Source organism: Rousettus aegyptiacus, unplaced genomic scaffold (assembly GCF_014176215.1).
Source record: "Rousettus aegyptiacus isolate mRouAeg1 unplaced genomic scaffold, mRouAeg1.p scaffold_m13_p_2, whole genome shotgun sequence".
In the NCBI taxonomy this organism is placed as follows: Eukaryota; Metazoa; Chordata; class Mammalia; order Chiroptera; family Pteropodidae; genus Rousettus; species Rousettus aegyptiacus.
In genome coordinates, this window is record NW_023416295.1 from 84,769,826 (window position 1) to 84,791,841 (window position 22,016).

The 22,016-nt window shown below is 36.8% G+C and overlaps 1 protein-coding gene and 1 pseudogene across 30 annotated transcripts in view; both read right to left on the bottom strand.

Moving 5' to 3' along the window:
• The window catches only part of CLASP1 (cytoplasmic linker associated protein 1), a 239,473-nt gene that overhangs the window by 213,271 nt on the left and 4,186 nt on the right, over window positions 1-22,016 (bottom strand). For 26 of the 30 annotated variants that reach the window (XM_036236829.1, XM_036236822.1, XM_036236826.1 and 23 more), the window contains 2 exons: window positions 7,192-7,275; window positions 2,853-3,332 (listed from right to left, as the gene is read on the bottom strand). In XM_036236829.1, the coding sequence (XP_036092722.1) occupies window positions 2,853-3,047 (195 nt within the window). In that variant the 5' untranslated portion in view covers window positions 3,048-3,332; window positions 7,192-7,275. The remainder of the gene's footprint in view (window positions 1-2,852; window positions 3,333-7,191; window positions 7,276-22,016) is intronic. The other 4 variants (XM_036236825.1, XM_036236823.1, XM_036236819.1 and 1 more) reach the window with 1 other exon arrangement.
• On the bottom strand, window positions 4,520-4,638 carry LOC118614595 (annotated as a pseudogene).

Sequence of the window (22,016 nt, forward strand, 5' to 3'; positions counted from 1 at the left end):
GGTAGCTATTAAACTGCTATCAGTACCATATATAAATGTTTACCATGTTAAGAAATATTCAAACGTAAAGGGATTCAAGCTCCAGCCAACATTTTTTTTAAATAAGACATCATACTGCCATTCATTCACATTCCCTGTTAAAAAAAAGGGATAACAATACCCAAGTACCATTGTTTTGGAAATCCAAAATTACTTCCCTTTTCTCTTTTTAGCTTTTTAGTCCTTAATTAAAAAGAAAAAATTCAAGAAACAAAGCTTCCAAGTTTTCTTTAATATAAAGCAAATTTCTTCAAACCATAATATATAAAACATGTCAAATAAGCCCTAAAATATAACCTTCGGTTCTGAATGAGAAATCTTGACCTATGATTAAGAGGGGAAAAAAATGAGGGGGCCCTAAAAGTTAAGTTTCCAGATTTCAGTAAAGCAACCAGGAATACCTGCTGAGCAGTCTCTCCCAGTTCCTGAGTTCACTCACGTAACCAGTATTTGTTGAGCAAAATACTATGTTCCAGGATATTTGCTCTAGGTGTGAACAAGGCACATTGTCACCACACTTAGCGAGCTTACAAACAAGGGGGGTGCTTGGCACTGTGTATGCTCAGAACCACAGGCCCTGACAGCAAAACCATCTGTATGAAGTCGTACAAGGCATCAGAACTTGAGGCCTCCCAAGAGATTTTAGTCAATTACCTGCACTGCACAGACAAGGCGCCTTGTCCATGATTATATGCAAGTCGGTAGCAAATCCCATGTTCCTGACTTTCCTTATCAAGCTGTCTTTCTTAAAAATTACTTCACAGAGGTCAGTCTTAATCTTCCACCCCTTTGTGACCCTGCAAACACAACTCTGAAAAAAACTACCAATTTTCAAAACCCTGGATTCATTCCTCTAGGCCGTATTACTACTTTCTTCTTGTCTTCCCACTGAATTCTGTATCTCTTATTATTATACACTATACTGTAATCATTCCTTATTTGTCAGTACTCACCCCCCACGCAGACTATGAGTACCTTGAAGACAGGAACCAAATCTGGTAAGAACTGCTAATGTATGAACGTTTACTATATGGCAAGGATGTGATAACTTTATACACACTCTCAATTAGTGTTTACAATAATAACTCAATCATCCTGGCATTACAGATGAGAAAACTGAAGCTTGAAGAGGTTAAGAAAGCTCGTGCAGTATAACAGTCTCTGTAGGTTACTTATTTAACATCCATGTTACCGAGGTCTCCTCCCTAACCTCCTCCTTCCTAACAGGAGTCTGATTTTGTTCAAGTATTTCCCCCTCCTTCATATGGCCACATGCTTCATTTAATAGACACTGGAACCCTTCCTAAAACAGGTTAAGCATGACCGTCAAAAGCAATCATGGACACCTGTCCATTTTCCACTGATGCTAGGGTAGGCATGCAAAGGCACGTGATGATTTTTTCTGTGATGTGCAAAAGCCTGTCGGGGAGCTTCTGAGAAAAGTTTTTCTCAAGTAAAGTCAGAATCAGACATTCTTCTTTCATGGGCATTGCCTTAACTACTGTGGACTTCTTAATTTCTTAAAAGGAAATTACTTAATTTCTTCATAGTAACTTTAAGTCGACTGTGTCAGTTTTCAGTTACGCTCAGCCAGAAGCATCCTAACGTGCAGAGTGGTGGAGCTGTGATTCAAACACAGACAAAAGGTGACTTCACAGCACTCATAATGTAACAACTAGACTATCACCTCTCATCCCTCTAACACTCCCACCATCCAGCACTAAAGCCAGACACTATGGCTAAATGAATAAACAAATGAATGAAATAGAATTTAAGCCCAGATTCTAAAGACAGGATAAATTTTACATCCAGTTGTAAGGGAAATACTAGGGTCCTACCTAGATAACACCCTTAATAAATATGAAGCCTCCTGACTCCTGGACAAGATCAAGATTTAATGTATTTGGAAAATAAGAGTCTATACTACAGCAAACAAATTTGAGTCCAAATCAATCTCAGAAGACGGGGTGGATTAAAACAAAAACACAGAAGATTGCTTCCATGAGCCCCTTTCATAACGTCTATACCACCTATTGGTGAAACTCAACCTGGATCCAAAGGGCCAGCCACCCGCTTGGCAAATGAAAAGTGTTGGGGGTGGGAGAGGGGAAAGGGTAAGGGCACAGAGAGAATAACATCTCTTCTGCACTTCAAGTCCGGTCTGGTTTTTATTCATAATTCAGTACTTGAATAGTATATGGTCAACCTGCACAATTCATTTAGGTCATGGGACCCTGCCTAACCCCTTGCACCTGGCAAGGGCACATGACAGCCTTGATCTTTAGAACCTGAAGTATACCCTCCAGGCCATCACACATAGGTCACAGAAGAGTCCTTGGCAATCCATACCAGGTATCTGGGCCAACCTGTAAACAGTGACCTAAAGGTAAAATGCTCCACATCCTATTGTCAATTCTACCACCCACCACCCCCACCCCCAGGAAAATCAATGAAGACATTTCTTATTCATGAAAGGCCACTCACCAAGGTTTCACAACCCACTGAGTGCAAGACACAATATTCATTTTTAATTAACTTCAAGGCTGGAAATGCTTGTAAACTTTCCACCACAAAAGCTTCTCTTTATCTGCTCACTTGGCCTTCTCTCAAAGTGCTAAAGGATAAGAATTTTTTGATCTCCAACAAAAATCACAAAAAACTCCACTTGCTCTAGAATGAAATGTCCAAAAGCCACAACCTGACTAAGGGTCTCACTGGAAGCCAAGGAATCAAGCCAACTGCTCTAAGGATCAATTCAAAGCCACTAAGGCAGCCCAGTCACCTATAACAGTACCTTCTAAAGCACAGCTTACCTTGTAATTGCTAGAGTTCACCCAAGAGGTAGCGAGTCCATCCACAAGTTTATCTAACATGGTCTGGTCATGCTCAAGGTCAGCAGACTTCTGTTTATCTGAGAAATAGTCTATAAGTTCTTGGCCAACCTGCAGTCGTTTCCCCACATCCTTCTGCAACACCTGCGCCAGGCAGGACTCCATGCGAGGCTCCATGGCGAAATTCAAATCCAGATCCAACAAAAGCTAGAGGGCAGTCAGGGTGACACCCTCCCAGTAAACGTACCCAGGAGGCTGCCTGTTTGTTCGATAAAGGTTACTAAGAGCCTGTGTTTCAAATATGCAATCCGGGGAATGGCAACAATGCACCATGTGTGTCTGAAGAGCAGCTGGTAGGATATTAAAAGTCTAATTTAAATAACTAGTAGAAGATAAAGGAGTGAGTGGCAGAGTTGAGTTCTACTATTGGGTCTGAAATACTTCATAATTCAGCAGTCCATTCTGAAAAATAAGAAAAGAGAACGACAAATCAGCACAGATAACATAACACTCAAATATTATAAAACATTAAATCAAAGACAAAGCCATTCACGCTGCAGAATCATTTATAATCACAAGTGGAGTGAGAATCAGGAATGCTTGGCAATCACATCAGAATAACATAATTATTATTTTTATCAGGAAGAACACTGATGCCCAAAGCAAAGAGCCAATGAGCCACACAGTTGATGGGTAGCTGTTTTTCACAATTTTCCAACTTTATAAAAGCGCTAGTCGGGAAAGCAATCTTCTGCTTTAGCCAGCATATTTATTTGTAGCTTAAATTTTGCTTCCCACCAAAAAACTAATACTACTCTGTGTGTGAATCACTGTAGGTACTGTAGCTTATTGCCTTACTCTCAGTTTTCTAAAAATCTAAGTGCTGAAAATGGGGTGAGCTCCCTAGAAATACCGCTGACCAAAGGGGCCAGCCCAGGTAACACTAACCAAAGTCATGGGCAGGACTTCTATCAAACTTCTTGCTTAGCAGCTTTACAAAAGGGTGAGCAGGAGCCCCTTCCGCCTCCTTCCCCTAGCAAAGAAAAGAGTGATGGAGGGAGAAAAGCAACAGGTTCATATTCTGATCAGTTACACAGTGCTCTCCATTAACAATAGCACCATTTGGGCCTGGTATTTTCTTATAAAATCAAGAGATGTCAAACTCATGTTTGGAGTAGAGTAAAACATATGACATGGAAAAGTACCAAAATCCTTTTAATTAGACAAACTGAACAAGCTATTAATCTAGCTGCTGGAGCATTTGTGCACACTTTTTTCTTCACTTTCTGCTCTCAGTTCCTTTCATTCTAACCTAAGAAGACCCACAGAATACCTGTCTTCAAAATGCAGCACCACCCTGATGTTGTGCTAAAAGAAATGTTCTTCACACCAACAGTAAATCTCAATTCTCAGAGGGTTCTAGCAGGTAAATCAAGTTAAAATTAAAATTCTGTGCATGGTAACTCTTCCCATCTGAGCACAGCAATCCCTTTCTCACTTCACCCCAAATCACTGAGCATAAAAAGCACAATGGTCTTTCAGCGTTCTAGAATGAGACCTTTTTTTTTTTTAAGGTGAGGCAATATCTTGGTTGACCACAGATTGTAAGGACTTTATCAGCTTACGATTGCTTTTTTTTTTTTTTTTAAAGCCTACAGTACCTGGTCTTCCTAGGTGGTCTCCCATCCAAGTACTAACCAGGCCCGACCCTGCTTAGCTTCCAAGATCAGATGGGACTGGGCTTGTTCAGGGTGTCACGGTCATAGACAAAATCAGAGACTTTTGATACCAATAGAAATCATATAAGTTAAGTCACTCAATGAGGAAAACCCTCCTTCAAAGCCCCTGGCACCTGATTACCCATTGTCTGCTTCACTGCTTCTAACAATGCAGTGGGCTGAGGGCAGGAGGGAATTCAAGAAGACTCACAATTTCACAGGGCAATCCTTCCTTAAAGGGAAGAGGTATCTGCTTTCCAGTCATTTCCACACCCTGGAACTGATCCCTATCTCACAAGAAAGATCTTTAAATACATAATAGCAGTTATTACCCTTCATTGAATTTTTAGTCCAAACTAATTATCTCCAGTTCATTAACAGCTCACATGTTGGACTAAAGAAGGTATCAGTGATACAGAAAAATTGGAGGAACCAAGAGAACCTTTCTTTCTGGGCCCAATATAAGCTCAAGAAGCATATCAAACTAGGTCAAGTTTGTGCTGGATTAGAAATGGCCACGAATTCTTTGGTACTTCTCTTCTACCAAGGCAGAGTCAAAGATACCTCCCACAGTGGTGACTCTAAGATTGGCCCGATGACTTGCTTTGGCCAGTGGGAAATCAGCAACTGCAAACCTAGCAGACATCTGATATGCAAGCACTGGAGCTTGGCTTTTTAGACTGCTACCCCAAGACTGCCATGCTGTAAAGCAGCTGGTCTAGCCTTAAACACAAGAGGCCATGAGCTCCAACCTACATCTACTAGCGATTGCCAGACATGAGTGAGGCTATCTGGAACCATTCGGCCACTCGTCATCAACTGACTGCAGTTATGCGGGGGAAAAAAAAAAGTCTAAAATAAACAGAAAAACCACCCGGCCAAACCACAGAATTATAAGAAACATTTAATCGTTGTTTTAAGCCACTAAGTTGTGGTGGTTTGTTACACACCAGTAGATGACTGATATACTCGTTCCTCCCCTAAAGATCTTTCATTCTCAATGGAAAGAATCTGATAAATCCTAACCCTTTCAAGGGGCCTAAAATCAACAGACATTAACCAATAATGATGAAAATACCATTTTTAAGCATCTACCTGAGATGTCAGGTTCTATGTTAGATTATTTATATACACTAATTCTTCAACCACTCTACAAAGTAGGCATCTCTATTTTACAGAAGAAGAAGCTGAGGTAAAGTCAAAGTAAGTAAATTTCCAAGGTTGCCCGGCCAATGAGTTTCCTTTCCCTATCTTCGAACCCTTGTTATTACAGGTCTGGCCTAGTTCTGACTCAGGGAAAGAAGGTCAGACTTCCTGCTTAGCCACGAAGCAACAGGCAAGAGAGCAAAGTCACCATTCCAGAGAAAGAAATGATTCCATTCATTCTAGTTTCTCTACTGTGATATATAAAATACATATTATATAAAAACCTCCCTTTCGATTGGAATTGTATAAGATTTCTAACAAATAAACATAGGTAATTATGCAATAAAGGATTAGCACACTCAAAATTGATCACAAACTCCCATGTACAAAACAGAATGAAAGACACTGGAAGCCTCTACGCATTAAGCAGAGCAAGTCCTCTTTTCTCTGTTTCTTCGCAATTAAAAAGAAAAGCATAAACAATGATCCTCTCTTAAACTTCTTACTAAACCAGATTTTTAGTAAAATTTTTAGATGGTGCCTTTTTCCCATGCTTTCGAGCACTTCCTCCATCTCTACTTTCATAGGTATTCAAGGACTATCAGTCATACCATATCAAATTCACAAGGTACAAAAGTACAAGTCCTCCTTCCCACTCCTACCATCCAGTTTCCCTGCCTAAAAGCAAATAATGTCCCTAGTTTCCTGTGTGGCCTTTCAGAGATATTTTTAGCTACCCAAGCAAATAATTATATGTGTTCTCCTCTCTGAACCCTCCCCCTCCCCCAGAGAAGAATTTTCTAAGCATTTACAATTAAATCATAAAAAGAGAAATCAAAAACAAACTGACAAAAACAAGCAAACCTTCATAGAGCAAAAGAATTATATAAAAGCTTTATATTTTAAATAATGCAGAAAACTTAGAAAATAAATAGGAGAGGATTTAGAGGACTTGGAAAAGGAGGTACAGGAGGATTTGGAAGATAAAGAGAGGAGGAAGAGGTAAAAATTTCTTCCTTCCACCCACATCCTGCCCAGGCTCTCTACTAGGAAAGAATGCAAGAAGCAAACTGAGGTCTAAAGTTCACCTGGAACTTGTAATTACAGTGGTTACCTATGGATGAGCTAAATAAAAAAGAGGACTGTTATGTGTAAGACATTACTGGAAGGCACCAGGATATAGGAACAAACAGGACTCAGCCAGTGCCCACAGTAAGCTTACAGACCAGTACAGCATGTGTTTACAATCCCAGGGGTCAGTTCTGTAATCATCATGCAACAGCGGTGTTAAGCAGAACATTACCTTACAGCAGTGTTGACATTAAAATTACTCAGAATGCAACATTATTTCTAAGTTTAAAAAAAAAAAGTTCTACTTTCACACATTTTCCAAAATAATAAAGAGAAATGTAAAAATTATATAGAAGAAAAGTAGGTGAGGTTACACTAACACCTACCTCCTTATCAGGCTAAAATTTCTCCTTTAGCAAAATCTCGGTATGAAAGGTATGGAGCACACTAAATATTATTCCATCAGTCACCTGAGAAAAGAGACACATTTCAGGTATTTCTGAAAAATGCCCCAACTCCTCTCAAACCCAACCCCGACTGCAAAACGCCCTTCCATTCTCCAACATCACCTTTCCCCAACTACAGTACTTAGGTTCCAAAGATCTCTGCCTTTTCCTACCACATCATCTTGGTCTATAGGGGCAAAATAATGAAAGATCAAGATATTGGTCCTATACCCATTCTCCCCTATAGTACCCTGGAAAGCAGAAATTAACATAGCAACCTTTACCATGATAATGGAGAATATAAAATGGAATAAACACTGTTGAGAGTCACTTAAAATAGTCAGGAGGCTATAAAGGAAGTGGGGGTCTACGACCATCTTGTGCCTCAGTTCTCAGAGCTGTTATTAAGTTGCTAAATCTGTTGCTAAACTCAGCTCAGGACCAAGCCATAAACATCCTGGTTGAGGTAAGTCACTTATATATCATATCTCACTACAAGAAGATACAACAAAAGTAACTATAGTCAGTCTGTGACTTAATGTGAAACTGCTTCCAACTTACTTGGAAAGAACATATGCATACTCAAAAAAAAAGCCTGTCAAAATAAGAATTCAACACAAGCACAGGATGCACAACTAGCAGATTTCACAGGAAGAATGTCGCACCTGACAAATAAAAGGTATGAATAAGTACTGTGGTAATTCGGAGAAGGGATGGATCCAGAAGACCTGGAATGACCAGGTCAAAACTATGTAAACAAGACTCAGTCTGAACTCTGTCTTAAAATATGGACTGGATATGTATTGTTAGTTTTGGCACTTAACAGGAAGAAAAGCATAAGCAAATATGGGAGGTGGGAACTTGTGAATGGTTAAGGGAAGAAGAGTGATTAAGGCAGAGACAGTGAGATACCTGTGAGAAAGGCATTAGTACTCCTACTTTAAAGATAAGGAAATAAAGATTAGGTTTAAAAAAAAAAAAAAAAAAAAACACCTGCCCAGGGATTTAAAGCTAATAACTGTCAGGGAGTTATTAAAAAACCACATCTGTCTGGCATCAGGGTATACATTTTTTCCACTATTCTACATCACTGTATTACCACCTCATTGAAAGTCCAAAGCATAGGTAGTTAATAATTGAAATGAAATGTTAAATAGCTATAGCATGTGGGGCATAAGAAGGATTAAAAAAGAAATCAAATCACAAATAAAGTACCCAGTGAGCTTTACTATCATAGTATCAAGAAGAACAATATATAATTATCAGCACCAGTTAATCAATAACCACATCAAAAGTCTCCCTGGAAAATATGCAGAAGGCAAGCATAATACTTTAAAAGCCAACATTGAAAGCCAGAAATTGGTAGAATTTAGTCACACTAAGTCAAAAGTGGTTTATTTCTATGAATAAAACCTTTTTTACATCGTAATGATTTTTATAATTATAATACAGTCTGAAATTTTTAAAAGACACAGCATTGCCCCGCCAGCAATGTCTGTTTTTACTCTATTACTTCTGTTCTTTCCTTCTCCTTCCTACAGCCCCACTCACTTTTAAGCCCATGTATTCACTCCATGAACAAACATTTACTCTGAGCCTATGATGTGATAAGTGTACGATGCTAACTACTGAAAGTCACACAATGTGAGACTTGGTCAAAGCTCTCAGGAGGTCCTTGCCTGGATAAAGGAAGAGGGAGAAACGCACACAGTTGCAACAGTATTGGGACATATCCTAAACCTGAAGTTTGCAGAAGATGCTAGATGGCAGGGAAAGAAGACAAATCACTGCCTGAAGGAATTCAACTGGGAATTTCAGGGGATGGAGCGCTGCAACCATGGAGATACAGTGCCCACTCTCCCAGTCCCGGCTGTCATCACACACGCAGTTGCCAGACTCCCCATCTCCTCTCATTTTCTTTGGTGGCTTCAACAACCAAGGTGTGGACACCACCACCCTCTCCTTTCCCCCTCCTCAGACCTTTAACCTTTCCAGTTGTTTGCTCTCAGGCATCAGCAACCTCTCTTGTCTCTCGGTTCCCACTCTGCAACCACAACTGTCCATCCTCCTAGCTCTTTTGTTCAAGCCCCTTCTAAAGTATATATATCGCCTTTCTTATTCACAAAGTTGTGCAACTATCACTACTATTTAATTCCAGAACATTATCACCCCAAAATGAAACTCCATATCCTTTAGCAGTCACTCCCCAACACCCCTCCTCTAGCCCCATGAAAACCAATTATCTACTTTGTGACTGACTTAATTTGCCTATTCTGGACATTCCATATAAACAAAAACAAAAAAATGTGGCCTTGTGTGTCTGGATTCTTTCATTTAGCATACTTTTCTCAAGGTTTATCCATGTTATACAGCCTGTATCAGGCCTTCATTCCTTTTCACGACTAAATGATATTTCATTGCATCACATTTGTTCATATATATAACACATTTGCTCATATATTTATCTGCTGATACATATTTGGATTGTTTCCACTTTTTCTCTATTATGAATGCTATGAACATTACTAAACAAATTTTGCATGAACATGTTTTTCATTTTCTTTAATATACAAATAAGTGTTCATTAGAATACAAGACATGGTAGCTCCGTATTTAAGTTTTTGAAGTTTAACACGTTTAACTATTTTCCAAAGTGGGCACAACATTTTACACGACTACAAGCAATATACAAGGGTTCCAATTTTCATCTTCAGCAACACTTACTGTCCATCTTTATATTATAGCCTCCTAGTGAGTGTGAAGTGTTATCTCACTGTGGTTTTGATTTGTGTTACCCTAATTATTAAGGATGCTGGGCTTCTTCTCATGAATTTGTTGGCCTTTTGGACACCTTTGGAGAAATGACTAATCAAATTCTTTGCTTTTTAATTGGGTTGTCTTTTTATTGTTGATTGTTAAAGAGTTTTTGTGTATTCTGAACAAAAGTCCTTTATCAGATATATGATTTGAAAATATCTTCTCTAATTCTTTGGAGTGTGCTTTCATTTTCTTGATGGTGTCATTTGACATAAATTTCTAAATTTTTATAAAGTTCAATTAATTTTTTTTTAGCTTGTGTTTCAAATGTCATACCTAAGAAATCATTGCCTATTTTACCACAAAGAAAAACTATTATAGTTTAGTCCAAGGTCATGAAGATTTACACCTGTCTTCTAAGGGTTTTACAGTTTCAGATCTTACATTCAGGTCTATGATTGTTAACTTATATATATGAGTGAGGAAATTATCCAAATTCATTCCTTTTTTTTTCTTCCCTGGTTTCTCTGTTAAGTCTACCCCTCCCCAGACAAGGAATGGGGTACTCAACCATGGTAACTATGACACCCTCTCATTATCCCAGGACAGGAATCTTTTCTGCCTGTGACCTCACCCCTCCCTCTTCCCAATAAAAGAGAGACAGGGAAGTACAGAGCAAGACTGGGGAGAAAAAAAGGATGCCCCAGGCCCAAGACAGCATCTGTATTAGGGGCAACCAAATTCATTCTTTTGTATGTGGATATCCACTTGACCCAGCACCATTTGTTGAAAAGACTATTCTTCTTTCTCCATTAAATTGTCTTTACACTCTTAACTACAAATGTCCAGACTTACACTCTATTCCACTGATCCACATGTCTATCTTTATGCCAGTACCAGACTGTCCTGATTACTGTAACTTTATAGTAAATTATGAAAGTCCTCCAACTTCTTTCTTCCTTCTCAAGATTCTTTTGGCTATTCTGGGTCCCTTGTATTTCCATATGAATTTTAAGATTGCCAATTTCTGCAAAATAGGAAGCTGAGATTTTAATAGGGAGTGTATTGAGTCTGTAGATAACCTTGCTGAACTCATAAATTAGTTCTAATAGTTTTGTAGTAGATTCCTTAGCATGTTCACTATACAAGATCATGTAACTGCAAAGACTGTGTTACTTCTTTTGCAATCTGGATACCTTCTCTTTCTTACCTAATTGCCCTGGTTAGAACCTCCAGTATATTGTAGAACAGAAATGGTGTAACATCCTTGTCTCGTTCCTGATCTTGGGAAGAATGCATTCATTCCTTTTTCACTAAGTATGACATTAGTTGTGGGCTTTCACAGATGGTTTCTATGAAACTGAGGAAGTTTCCCCCTAGTCCTAGTTTGTTGCATGTTTTTATCATGAAATGGTATTAGGTTGTCAAATGCTTTTCCTGCAACTATTGAGATGATACGGTTTTTGTCCTTTACCTTATTAATATGGTTTATTAAATGGATTTTCAACTATAAAACCAACTTTACATTTCTGGGATAAATCCTACTTGATTACTGTATAATTAGCATCCTGATATGATGCTAGATTCACTTTGCTAGTATTTTGCTAAGATTATTTGCACCTCTATTCATAAAGGATACTGGTCTGTAATTTCCTTATAATGTCATTGTATGGTTTTGGTAACAGAATAATAACATCCTCAAAGGATGAACTGGGAAGCATCTCATCCTTTTTGTATAATCACCAAATGTGAAATTATCTGAGCCCCGGCTTTTCTTTGTGCAGTGATTTTTGTTAATTCAATCACTACTTGTTATTGGTCTATTCAGATTTTCTATTTTTTCTTGAGTCAACCTCAGTAGTGTCTGTCTGGGAATACATACATTTCATCTAGATTCTCTAATGTGTTGCCTTATAATTGTTTTTAGTATTCCTTTATAATCCTCTTTATTTCTATAGTCAGTAGTGATATCTTCTTTTTTATCTGATTTTGAGTTCTGTCCTTGTTTTTCTTGATCAGTCTAGCCTAAGGTTTATCAATTTTATTGATCTTTTCAATTTTAGTCTGTTGATTTTTGCTACTTTTTCTATTTTCTTTAGTTCTAATCTCCATCTTTCTTTTTTAATATAGATGTTTACAGCTATAACTTTCCCTCTAAGCATTGCTTTCACTGACTCCTCAAGGTTATGGTGTGGTGTTTTGTTTTCTACATGGAGCATAGCAGGTGCTCGATAAACATTTATTGTCGAACAATGAATGAGTGGTGGGTTTAATTTTTTTTTAATTGTGAAAAACATACATGATTTATCATTTAACCACTTTTCAGTATACACTTAGGTGTCATTAAGTGTATTCACACTGTTATGCCACCATTACCACCATGATATGTTTTGTTTTTTTTCACCTCGGAATATTTTCTAATTTTCCTTGTGATTGCCTCTTTTATCCACTGGTGACTTAGTGTGCTGTTTAATTTCCACATAACTGTGAAATTCCCACATTTCCTTGTATTATTGATATCTAATTTCATTCAGTTATGGTCAGAGAACGTATTTTGTATAATTTCCATCCTTTTAAATTTATTGAATCCTGTCTTATGGCATAATATGATCTATCCTAGAAAATGTTCCAGAAGCACTTCAGAACAATGTGTGCTCTACTGTTACCGGGTGTAATGTTCTATAGATGTCCGTCCCTTAATGATTCAAAAGACTTTGCATCTACACCACGTTTAAGGAAAAATATAGTCAATTATCTAAATCTTAAATTTTTCATGTTACCCCTCACTTTTTATACTATTCCATTTATACATAAAAATCAGGTCTCCCCTTTAAAAACTCTTAGTTTTTAGCATCATATTAAGAGTTGGTTTCTAAAAGTAAACCTGTTAGAAGGTAAGCAGAAAAGACCATATATGCTCACATGAGACATTTTCTAAGTTTCTGAAACATGAAATCCCCAGACTTAGGTGCACAAGAAAAGAGGAGGGCATTTGATATGTCATTTGATAGCAGGACAGCTGACACGGCCATCCCAAATTTCCCAAGGGAGCTAGGTTACACCCAGTCACAAAAAAGAAAACCCCATTAAGTACTGGTTATTTACTGTGAAGACAGACGGTGTAAGAAGGCTTGTGATATAAAAACAGCGAGAACTTTGTTACTGAATAAAAAAAGTCAAGCTATAAACAAGAAATGCAGCAGTAGTTTAAAATCTGGCTTTCACTGCAGCAATTTAAAATAAGCATAGACACTTAGCATTTAAAATAGCACTTTCCAATTCACTAAGTATTTACACAAAATCTACTCTCTTAATCCCCCTCCCCCCATGAAACCTCTGCAAGATTATTATTATTATCATGCCTAGTTTACAGAAGAGGAAACGGATTCAGAAACAAAGTGACTTCCGGGATCACAGAGCAAGTAAGTACTCAAGTCCAGGGCTATTTCCACCAAATCTCAGTTGCTTCGTCTCACCAATACACACAGGTCTCTGAGTACTTTAGATATATATGTATAATTTAGGAAGAAGATCTACAAAGGAAGGATTTGCCATATTTAATGTTCCCAAATAAGAGCCTCCATGGGGAGAAGCAACTAGCACTGGCACAGCACTACATACTAAACAAGTGCTCCATAAAGAATAAATGAAGAGGAAGAGCCACATGTATCACAAGTAACCTTAGGAAAGCAATCAGCAATCTTTTAGTTCAGAGGGTTCAGGATTTCCCAGACGCCCATGACATGCCCAAGGCATGATCGAAATAGAGAGGGGAAAAAAAGGGTAATGAAAAACCAATGGAGGAAACAGATCATCTAAATAGAACACTGCTGTTACTAACATGACATTTTTACATTCATACTTTATAGATTCAGGAAAAAAAACTCCAAAAGAAAAAACACAAAAAGTGATCCATGCCTTATCTGTGTTAGTACATACTGACTTGTACATACAGATCCTTAGTTTCCAAACCAAGTTGCAACTGCCTCAATATTTTTCTAACACTTACTTATTCCTCGTCAACATAACATTTTTTAAAATACCAAAGAAAACTCTCACTGTAGTCCTACATTTAAATATAAAGATCGCTTATGAATGTCACTAAATATAATCAAATCACACTTTAATATGCTGCTGAGAATAGACTTCATAATTAAGACAATTTGGAAACATCTATCAATAACCTTTAAACATATCTTTTGATCTAACAAGTCCAAATCTAAGAATTTATCTAAGGAAATAATCTGCCAAGTATGCCAAAATGTATATATTAAATTGTTCATTGCAGCTGCTAGTGAAATTTTTTTTCAATGAAAAATGTCCATAAATGTTCAAGAAAAGGAAATTGGGAAAGAAATTATATCCAAACAGCATATTATCCAGTCACTGAGAATGATAGTAAATATATGTTCTTAATGGCTTATAAAGATATCTACAATCAGTTTAGAAAGAAAAAAGCAAACTAGATAACAGCATGTTTATGACATTTGTGTTTACAAAATAAAAAGCAGTCACTTATTTCTTCATTCACTGAAAAAGTATGAAAGAAAATATACCAAAATGTTAACACTATATTTTCTACAATGCAAATGTATTATTTACATAACAAAAAATAATACATGTTAAAAATAATAGTGGTACTAACAGAACAATGCTGCAGCCTACACATACACACAGGCTTATATATGCAAGAGTATCTGTTAGACCATTTAAGAAACCAGTGGTTGCCCTTGGGACTGGGATGTAGAATAATACACCAAAAGGTAGAGGAAGACTTCTGCTTCACTCTCTATCCTTGTGTACCTTTTAAACTTTATAATCATGTACACAATACCTATTCAAAGGAAATATAAATTTTAAGACATTAAAAAGCAAGTTAATATTCCTTCTAGTTATACCACACTGTATCCAATAAATAACAAAGTTATTTGTAAAGGCAAATAAAATTGTTATCTTGAAACCACAGACATCATCAGTTACTATACCAAGAATTGAAAAATATAAAAAGAGCCCGTTATTCAGGAAATTGTCCATTTCTAGTATTTATCTCTAGAAGGCAGCATTGGTAACACCTATAGGCAAACAAAGTTTATTTCTGAACCTTCTCGTCCAACCATGGAATTCTTGCAAAGTCCAAAAAAAAAAAAAAAAAACCATAATAATAAGGCAGTGCTCAGTTCATTTTTGATCACTGAACTATAACCATGTTTTAATTCAAAAATGACACATGACAAGACAGGGTCATAAGCTTTTACAAAATTACATTTTTAAGTATATTGACTATAGCAGCGGTCCCCAACTTTTTTGGCACCAGGGACCTGTGTTTCCATGAGACTCTAATGCCTGATGATCTGAGGTGGAGCTGAGGCGGTGATGCTACTAGTACTGGGAGTGGCTGCAAAAATACAGAGGAAGTTTGCTTTCTCACCCACCATTCACCTTTTGTTGTGCAACCTGATTCCTAACAGGCCACAAACTGGTACCAGTCCAACACCAAGGGATTGGGGACCCCTGAACTACAGGATTCTCATATTGCAGGCTCTTAGTAAAACCTCTAGGGTGAATAATTTAGCAGTATCTCTCAAAATTTTAAAGGCACATTACTTTCAACCCAAATGTCAACTTAAGGGAATTTATGTATTCATACACAGGCAAAATAAATTACAAGTTATCCTTTGTAGCATTGTTTATAAATGCAAAAGACTAGAAAAGACTAAATGTTCTTCAATAGAGGGATAGGTAAATTATGATATGCCATACACTTGGCCATATTTTTCACATAAAAAAAATTGAGGAAGACTTTACAAAAATAGAGGAGGGAAGACGTGTGTGTGTGTGTGTATTTTTCATATTAAGTAATTAATAGCACTGGAGTCTCCAGGAAAGGAAAATGGGTAGATGGCAGAAAGAATAGGAGAAAAACTTAAATTTCTAAATCATGTATATGTATTATCTGTTCAAAAAATATTTTATAATAAAAAAATTAAATGCAATTATGTAACAGTTCTATTTCTCCTTTCTAAGTGATTTAAACAAATTGAAAAGAACTTTCATACACAACTACAACAGATTTAAATATGCTCATAATAAAAATGGGTGTAGAATATCCCTTAGGTATCTTTTTAAAAAGAATTCACAGCTAATAATGTTTATAAGCTTTTGACCACAATAAAAATTACATAATTTAATGTCATCAATATTCAAAAACAATCTTAATAGCAACCAATTTCCCAAAAGCACAATGTCTAATTCCCATCCCCAAAATTCTAAAACTGAATCACAGATCACTTGATTCGGGTAAACATTTGAGAATACAGGAGTCTTGATTTTATCAAGACCCAGGGCTCTCTGCAAGATGAGTTTCAAACAGCCTTCTCTCGCAAGAGAAGTGTTTTTTTGGCTCCTGTCTGTGGCCACTTCATAAAATTAGTCCATGGCATTAATATAGCCAAGAGTCAGGCTCCTTGTCCCATGGTCACAAGCTAGGTCTCCAGCCAACACAGCTCTCTCATAAAGAAGGCAACGAATAGGTCCCAGAATGTCCAGTCAGGTGTGAGTGTACTTGGTTCAGGAATTCTTTCCCTTCGGGTCAAAATAGTAAGGGGATACATCTCTCTCCCACCCCCAGATTAGGAGCCATTCCCTCTTCAGTCTTCCCACAGTAGCACACTTCACTCGGGAATCAACTATTTCCTTACTTGTCTGCTTTCTCTTTCAGGTGTAGAGCTCTCTGGGAACAAGGCTGAGGAGCCTCTCTTTCTCTGTCATTACGCACAATAGTAAAGTCTGTTGAAGATTCCGATCAAGGTATATAATTTGTGAATTCTCTACTAATTATCCAGAATATACCCTAAAATAACTCTTGTGTTTTGTTTCCATTTCTCATTAACACTTTATGTATACCCTTTCTCCATCCCCTCCACTCACCACATTCTACCCTAAAAGAGATGTAGCAGTCAAATGATTATAAGATGTTCCTTATCTTCCAGAATGTATTCTTTCATGATTCCATAAAATCATTACCAAACAATTCATCTAGTTACTTTGTCCAAATGTTCCTTTGGCAATTTCACAAATCTACTCCAAATCTGAAAAGAATGAGAGAATAGAAAGCTTTTTCCATCATGCTCACTTTTAAAATTCAGTCACAGGCCACAGGAAATCTGCTTGGCATGCCTATCCCTATCAATAGATAAATTCAATCAGCATTAGGCTGAAATGCCACACTCATTAGCCCACAGTAGTTCCACAGAGTGGGCAACGTGGCATCGAGAGCATTTTTCTTTTTCCAGATTACAGCATTTTAATAGGAAGTTTCACAGCCAAAGATTCAACTCAAAACCCACTGCTATTAATAACTAAGTAATTTTAAACAATGTCAAAATTAGTCTTCTTACTTACTAAGAACAAAAGAGTTCCCATCCTGAAGGTCAGATTAAGGTAACAGGCTGTTTTGAGCCACCCATCAGATAAAATAAATGTTTCTTGACAGTGCCTAGACTAGAGTAATTACGACCAAGAATTAAAAAAAAAAAAAAAAACCCACCACTTATAACAATGGAGGTCAGCACAGAGGCCCTACGCAGTGGGCTACCCTGCAAATTCTCACTGGATGCTTAATCAATATCAGAGAGCATTTCTTTTCAAAAGGCCAACCTTCTCGGAATGGGGTCCCATGCTGGAAGGTGATAAATAACAAAAATACTTCTTGCATCAAACTTTGTATATATATAGTTATATCTCTCTACATCTTCTTGTACACACAGATATAGCTATAGATTCAGATACATGACATGCCCACCTTCTCCATAAATAAGGCCAGAAGTAGTGAATGAAAAGTCATTGACCCATTCCTACTCTGTCTAGCATAAATAGTGATTTCTACTAAGGGAGTTCAAGCTCTTGAATCACTCTATTAGTTGACAATTATCTTAAAAACATGTGAAATACTGGATCTGGTCTGGCCTCTCTGATGTCATTATGTTGCTTGGAAATAGAAAATAAAAACGATTCCTTTCTTTGTTTTCACTACTAATAATAATGATCTGCTAAAATAAGCAAGGGATGAATAACCAGGATCTCATATCGATAAAAGCATTTATGTAATAAGATGCTAAGAAATACCTACTTAGGAGTTAAAACCTACTGGAAAATGAAACACCAAAGGCCAACCTTCAAGCTGAGCCTTCCCTTCACTGACATCTGGACCACAGATTACAAAATGGACTCACATGGGAGCTCACTTAAGACAAATAACATTAGACCCTATTAAACACTAAAGACTATGATGGAGAGAAACCTGCTAATACAGACCCAGAGAGAAAAGTCAGATACATCTTTACTAGTTAATTTTTGGTACTTCTAAGCAAAAGAATTTCCTAATGATATTTAATTTTGTTAGAGAAGTATTATGTTCTCATTACACAAACAAGAAATAATCTTTTAAACCAAGAAACTTTGTCAAAAATGAAAAGGCAAGGTCTAGGTGTACAAAATCACCCCCCAAATTAGTAAAATTCCCAATTTAAAACTCATTATACTCTTAAATAACAAGTTAAAATTTTTTCAGCCATCCATGAAATTAAACCTAACTGAGGTTTATCCAAACTGAGGTTTATCCAAATATCTTATGTCACATACCAAAAAATTCCTAAGGCATTTAAAAGACCTAGAGACTATTATCAATCCTCACATTCAGGACAATGACTTAAAAGGGCCTGAATTAAAAATCTTGAAGAATTTCATAATACACTGATCACTAATCTCTTAAGGAGAATTTTCTCCAATTACCCAAATGTATTCACAATGGTCTACGTTTACCTTTATCATTTGTCAATAAAAGTTAAGCACATCATTTGCATAGTACTAAAATGGGCACTGAAGTGATGGGGGGGGGAACAAGACAGGGTTGGAAATTGAAGAACAAAGAAACATAGTATACGCCCTACCCTGAAGGTCTTTGCAATCTATTTTGGAACACAAACCACTTAAAAGTAACTACACAAAATTAAGTGAAAGGAAAGGAACTCAAACTTATTAAGTGTCTCATATGTCAAGCAGCAACAAAGCTGCCGACACACAAAACATCCACTTATCTTATTTTAAAGAAACAGAGCAGAAGAGGGGTACAATTAAGGAGGGTAGGTAGTAAAGTCAAAACCCAAAGCAAAATATAATGCTAGTGACTGATACAGAAAATAATTAAAAAGTTTATATCAGTCTTCAATAAATGCTGCTGGGACAACTGGATAACCACATGCAACACAATGAAGTTACATAGATCCCTACCTCACACCATATATAAAAATTAACTCAAAATAAATCAACGACCTACATTTAAGAGCTAAAACTATAAAACTCTAAGAAGAAAACATAGGAGAAAATCTTCATAACCATGGATTTGGCAATGGATTCTTAGATGACACCAAAAGCATGAGCAGCAAAAGAAAAAAAAAAAAACAGATTAATTGGACTTCATCGAAATTAAAATTTTTGTTTATCGAAGGGCATTATCAAAAAGTGAAGAGACAACTTACACAATGGGAGAAAATATCTGCAAATCATGTATTTGATAAGACTTTAATATCCAGAATATGTAAGAACCCCTAAAACTCAACAACAAATCCAATTTAAAGATGGGCAAAGATATTTCACTAAGTAAAATATACAAATGGCCAACAAACACACAAAAAGATGCTCAACAGCTTAGTCATTAGAGAAATGCAAATCAAAGCCATAATGAAATACTACTTCACGCATAGTAGGATGGCTATAATTTAAAAAAAAAAAAAAAAAAAAAACAGAAAATAACAAGTGTTGACAAGGATATGGAAAACTGAAACCTTACTATGTGGTTGATGGGAGTGTAAAATGGTACAGCCACCACAGAAAAGTTTGGTGAGTCCTCAAAAAGCTAAATATAGAATTACCAACCAACCCAGTAAGTCTGCCCTGAGGTATATACTCAAAAGAACTGAAACAAAGACTTTAATTTGTAAGCAAACATATTTTGCAGCATTGTTCACAATAGTCAAAAATTAGAAACAACCCAAGTTCCATAAACAAAATGAAAAGATTAACAAAATGTAGTGTATCCATACACTATTACTCAGCAATTAAAAATAACACTGATACATGTTACAACATGAATGCATCTTGAAAATATTATGCTAAGTGAAATAAACCAGTCACAAAAAGGATAAATATTATACAATTCCACTTACATGAAATATCTAGAATAGGCAAATTCAGAGACAGAAAACAGATTTAAAGTTTACCAGCAGTTGAAGGAGAGCAGGGAAGGAGAGCAATAGCTACATTTGGTGTGATGAAAAGGATTTAAAAGCAGAAGTGGTGATGGTTGCACAAGAGTGTGAATGTACCTAATGTTACTGAATTGTGAGCTTAAATATGGTTTAAATAGCATATTTTGTTATTATTGTTTACCACAATAAGAAATTCAAAAGAAAAAAAGTTTATATCTGGTCTTTAGTGATCTAGATTGTCCAAGAATAGATTTCAGATCAGGACCTCAAATCTAAAGAGGACTGTAGGTCACTTCTAACACTCATGGAAACCCCAATGAGAAACATGCACCTCTACAACCTTCTTGACTAGTAAGGAAGCATCTCCAGATGTTGCCAGGTGCTGAGAGCAGACATTCTCCCAAGGCAACCCGCTACCCGCATGAAGGAAGGATAACCTGTGCTGGCGCGGAGAAAATAAAAAAAAAACAAATGAAAAGGAAGCTGAAAAATCCGAAGCAAACTTTGCTACTTTGCAGCTGTGTAACCATAGACAAATTATTCAACTTCTCTTAAGCCTGTTTCCTCTCATTATAAAATAAAATTGCATCTGCCTTAATAAACGTTGCCATAAGAACTGGCATAACTATAAGAATAACACACAGGCTACTGCCTGGCTAATGCCGAGTGTGCAATCTATGATGGCTATTGCTATTGTAACAAATGGTCTATGATCTATGTGCCACCCTAACACAAAGCAGGACATGGCTTGGATCTCTATGAACTCTATGATTTAAGAGAACTTAAAAAAACAGCCACCAGCATCAGAAGACTTCAGAGAAGGTGTTTTTATGCAGCTCAACTACTCTTGGAAAGACTGGCTTATTGTTCCTAGAATGGTCTCAGCTACTACTCTACATTAGGAAGTGTACTTCTAAACAAGTCATTCTCTCTATACAACGAGCCTCTGTTAGGATATCTGAGCAATTGTTCCTTAGTCTGCCTCTACCCACAGGAAAGACACACTCTGCAAAGAAATTGAACAGAAAATTAACTAGAAGGCAGTCTGTCTTAGGCAGCTCTCAAACTCTGGTGGCCTCAGAATCACTGGGGAAATCTGTTTAAAAAACCAGATGCTTCACCCCACCACCAGACATTCTGATTACTAAGTATTCCAGGCAGGGCCCTTGAGCACAACTGTTAAAGAAATATTTGAAGGTAAGCCACAAAAATGTTAGATTACATTCTGATGCTGACAAATAGACTAATCTGCCACCCAAAGCAAAGGCTGCATTTTCCTCCATATTCATCTAGAAATGCACTATCTTTGACAATGGAGGACAGGAGCAGAAACCAAGGAAGAGAGATCACCTGCAGGGTCTATCTAATAAAAAACTGCATACAAGTGATTCACATAAGTCTGTCATTATTGCTTATTCTTTTCTAAAATAAATACAAAATGAGAAATAAAAAATAATGTACCATTCCACAACTCTCACAATAACAAAAACTATACTTAAATTATAATTACCAGAAGTTTATAAAAAAGTTTATGAAACTGGCACATTCTTAGATTGCTGGGAAAATTATTAACTGGTACAACTTTTTGGTCAGGCAATATGTATCAAAAATCACCCAATCATCTCACTTTGAATTCATCCTAGGGAACCAATGCAACCTCACAGGACTTGGAGGGGAGAGAGCAAATAAGATTATGACCATAAAAGTGCTTTGGAGAAAAAAAGGTTTTCTTCCTTAAATCTG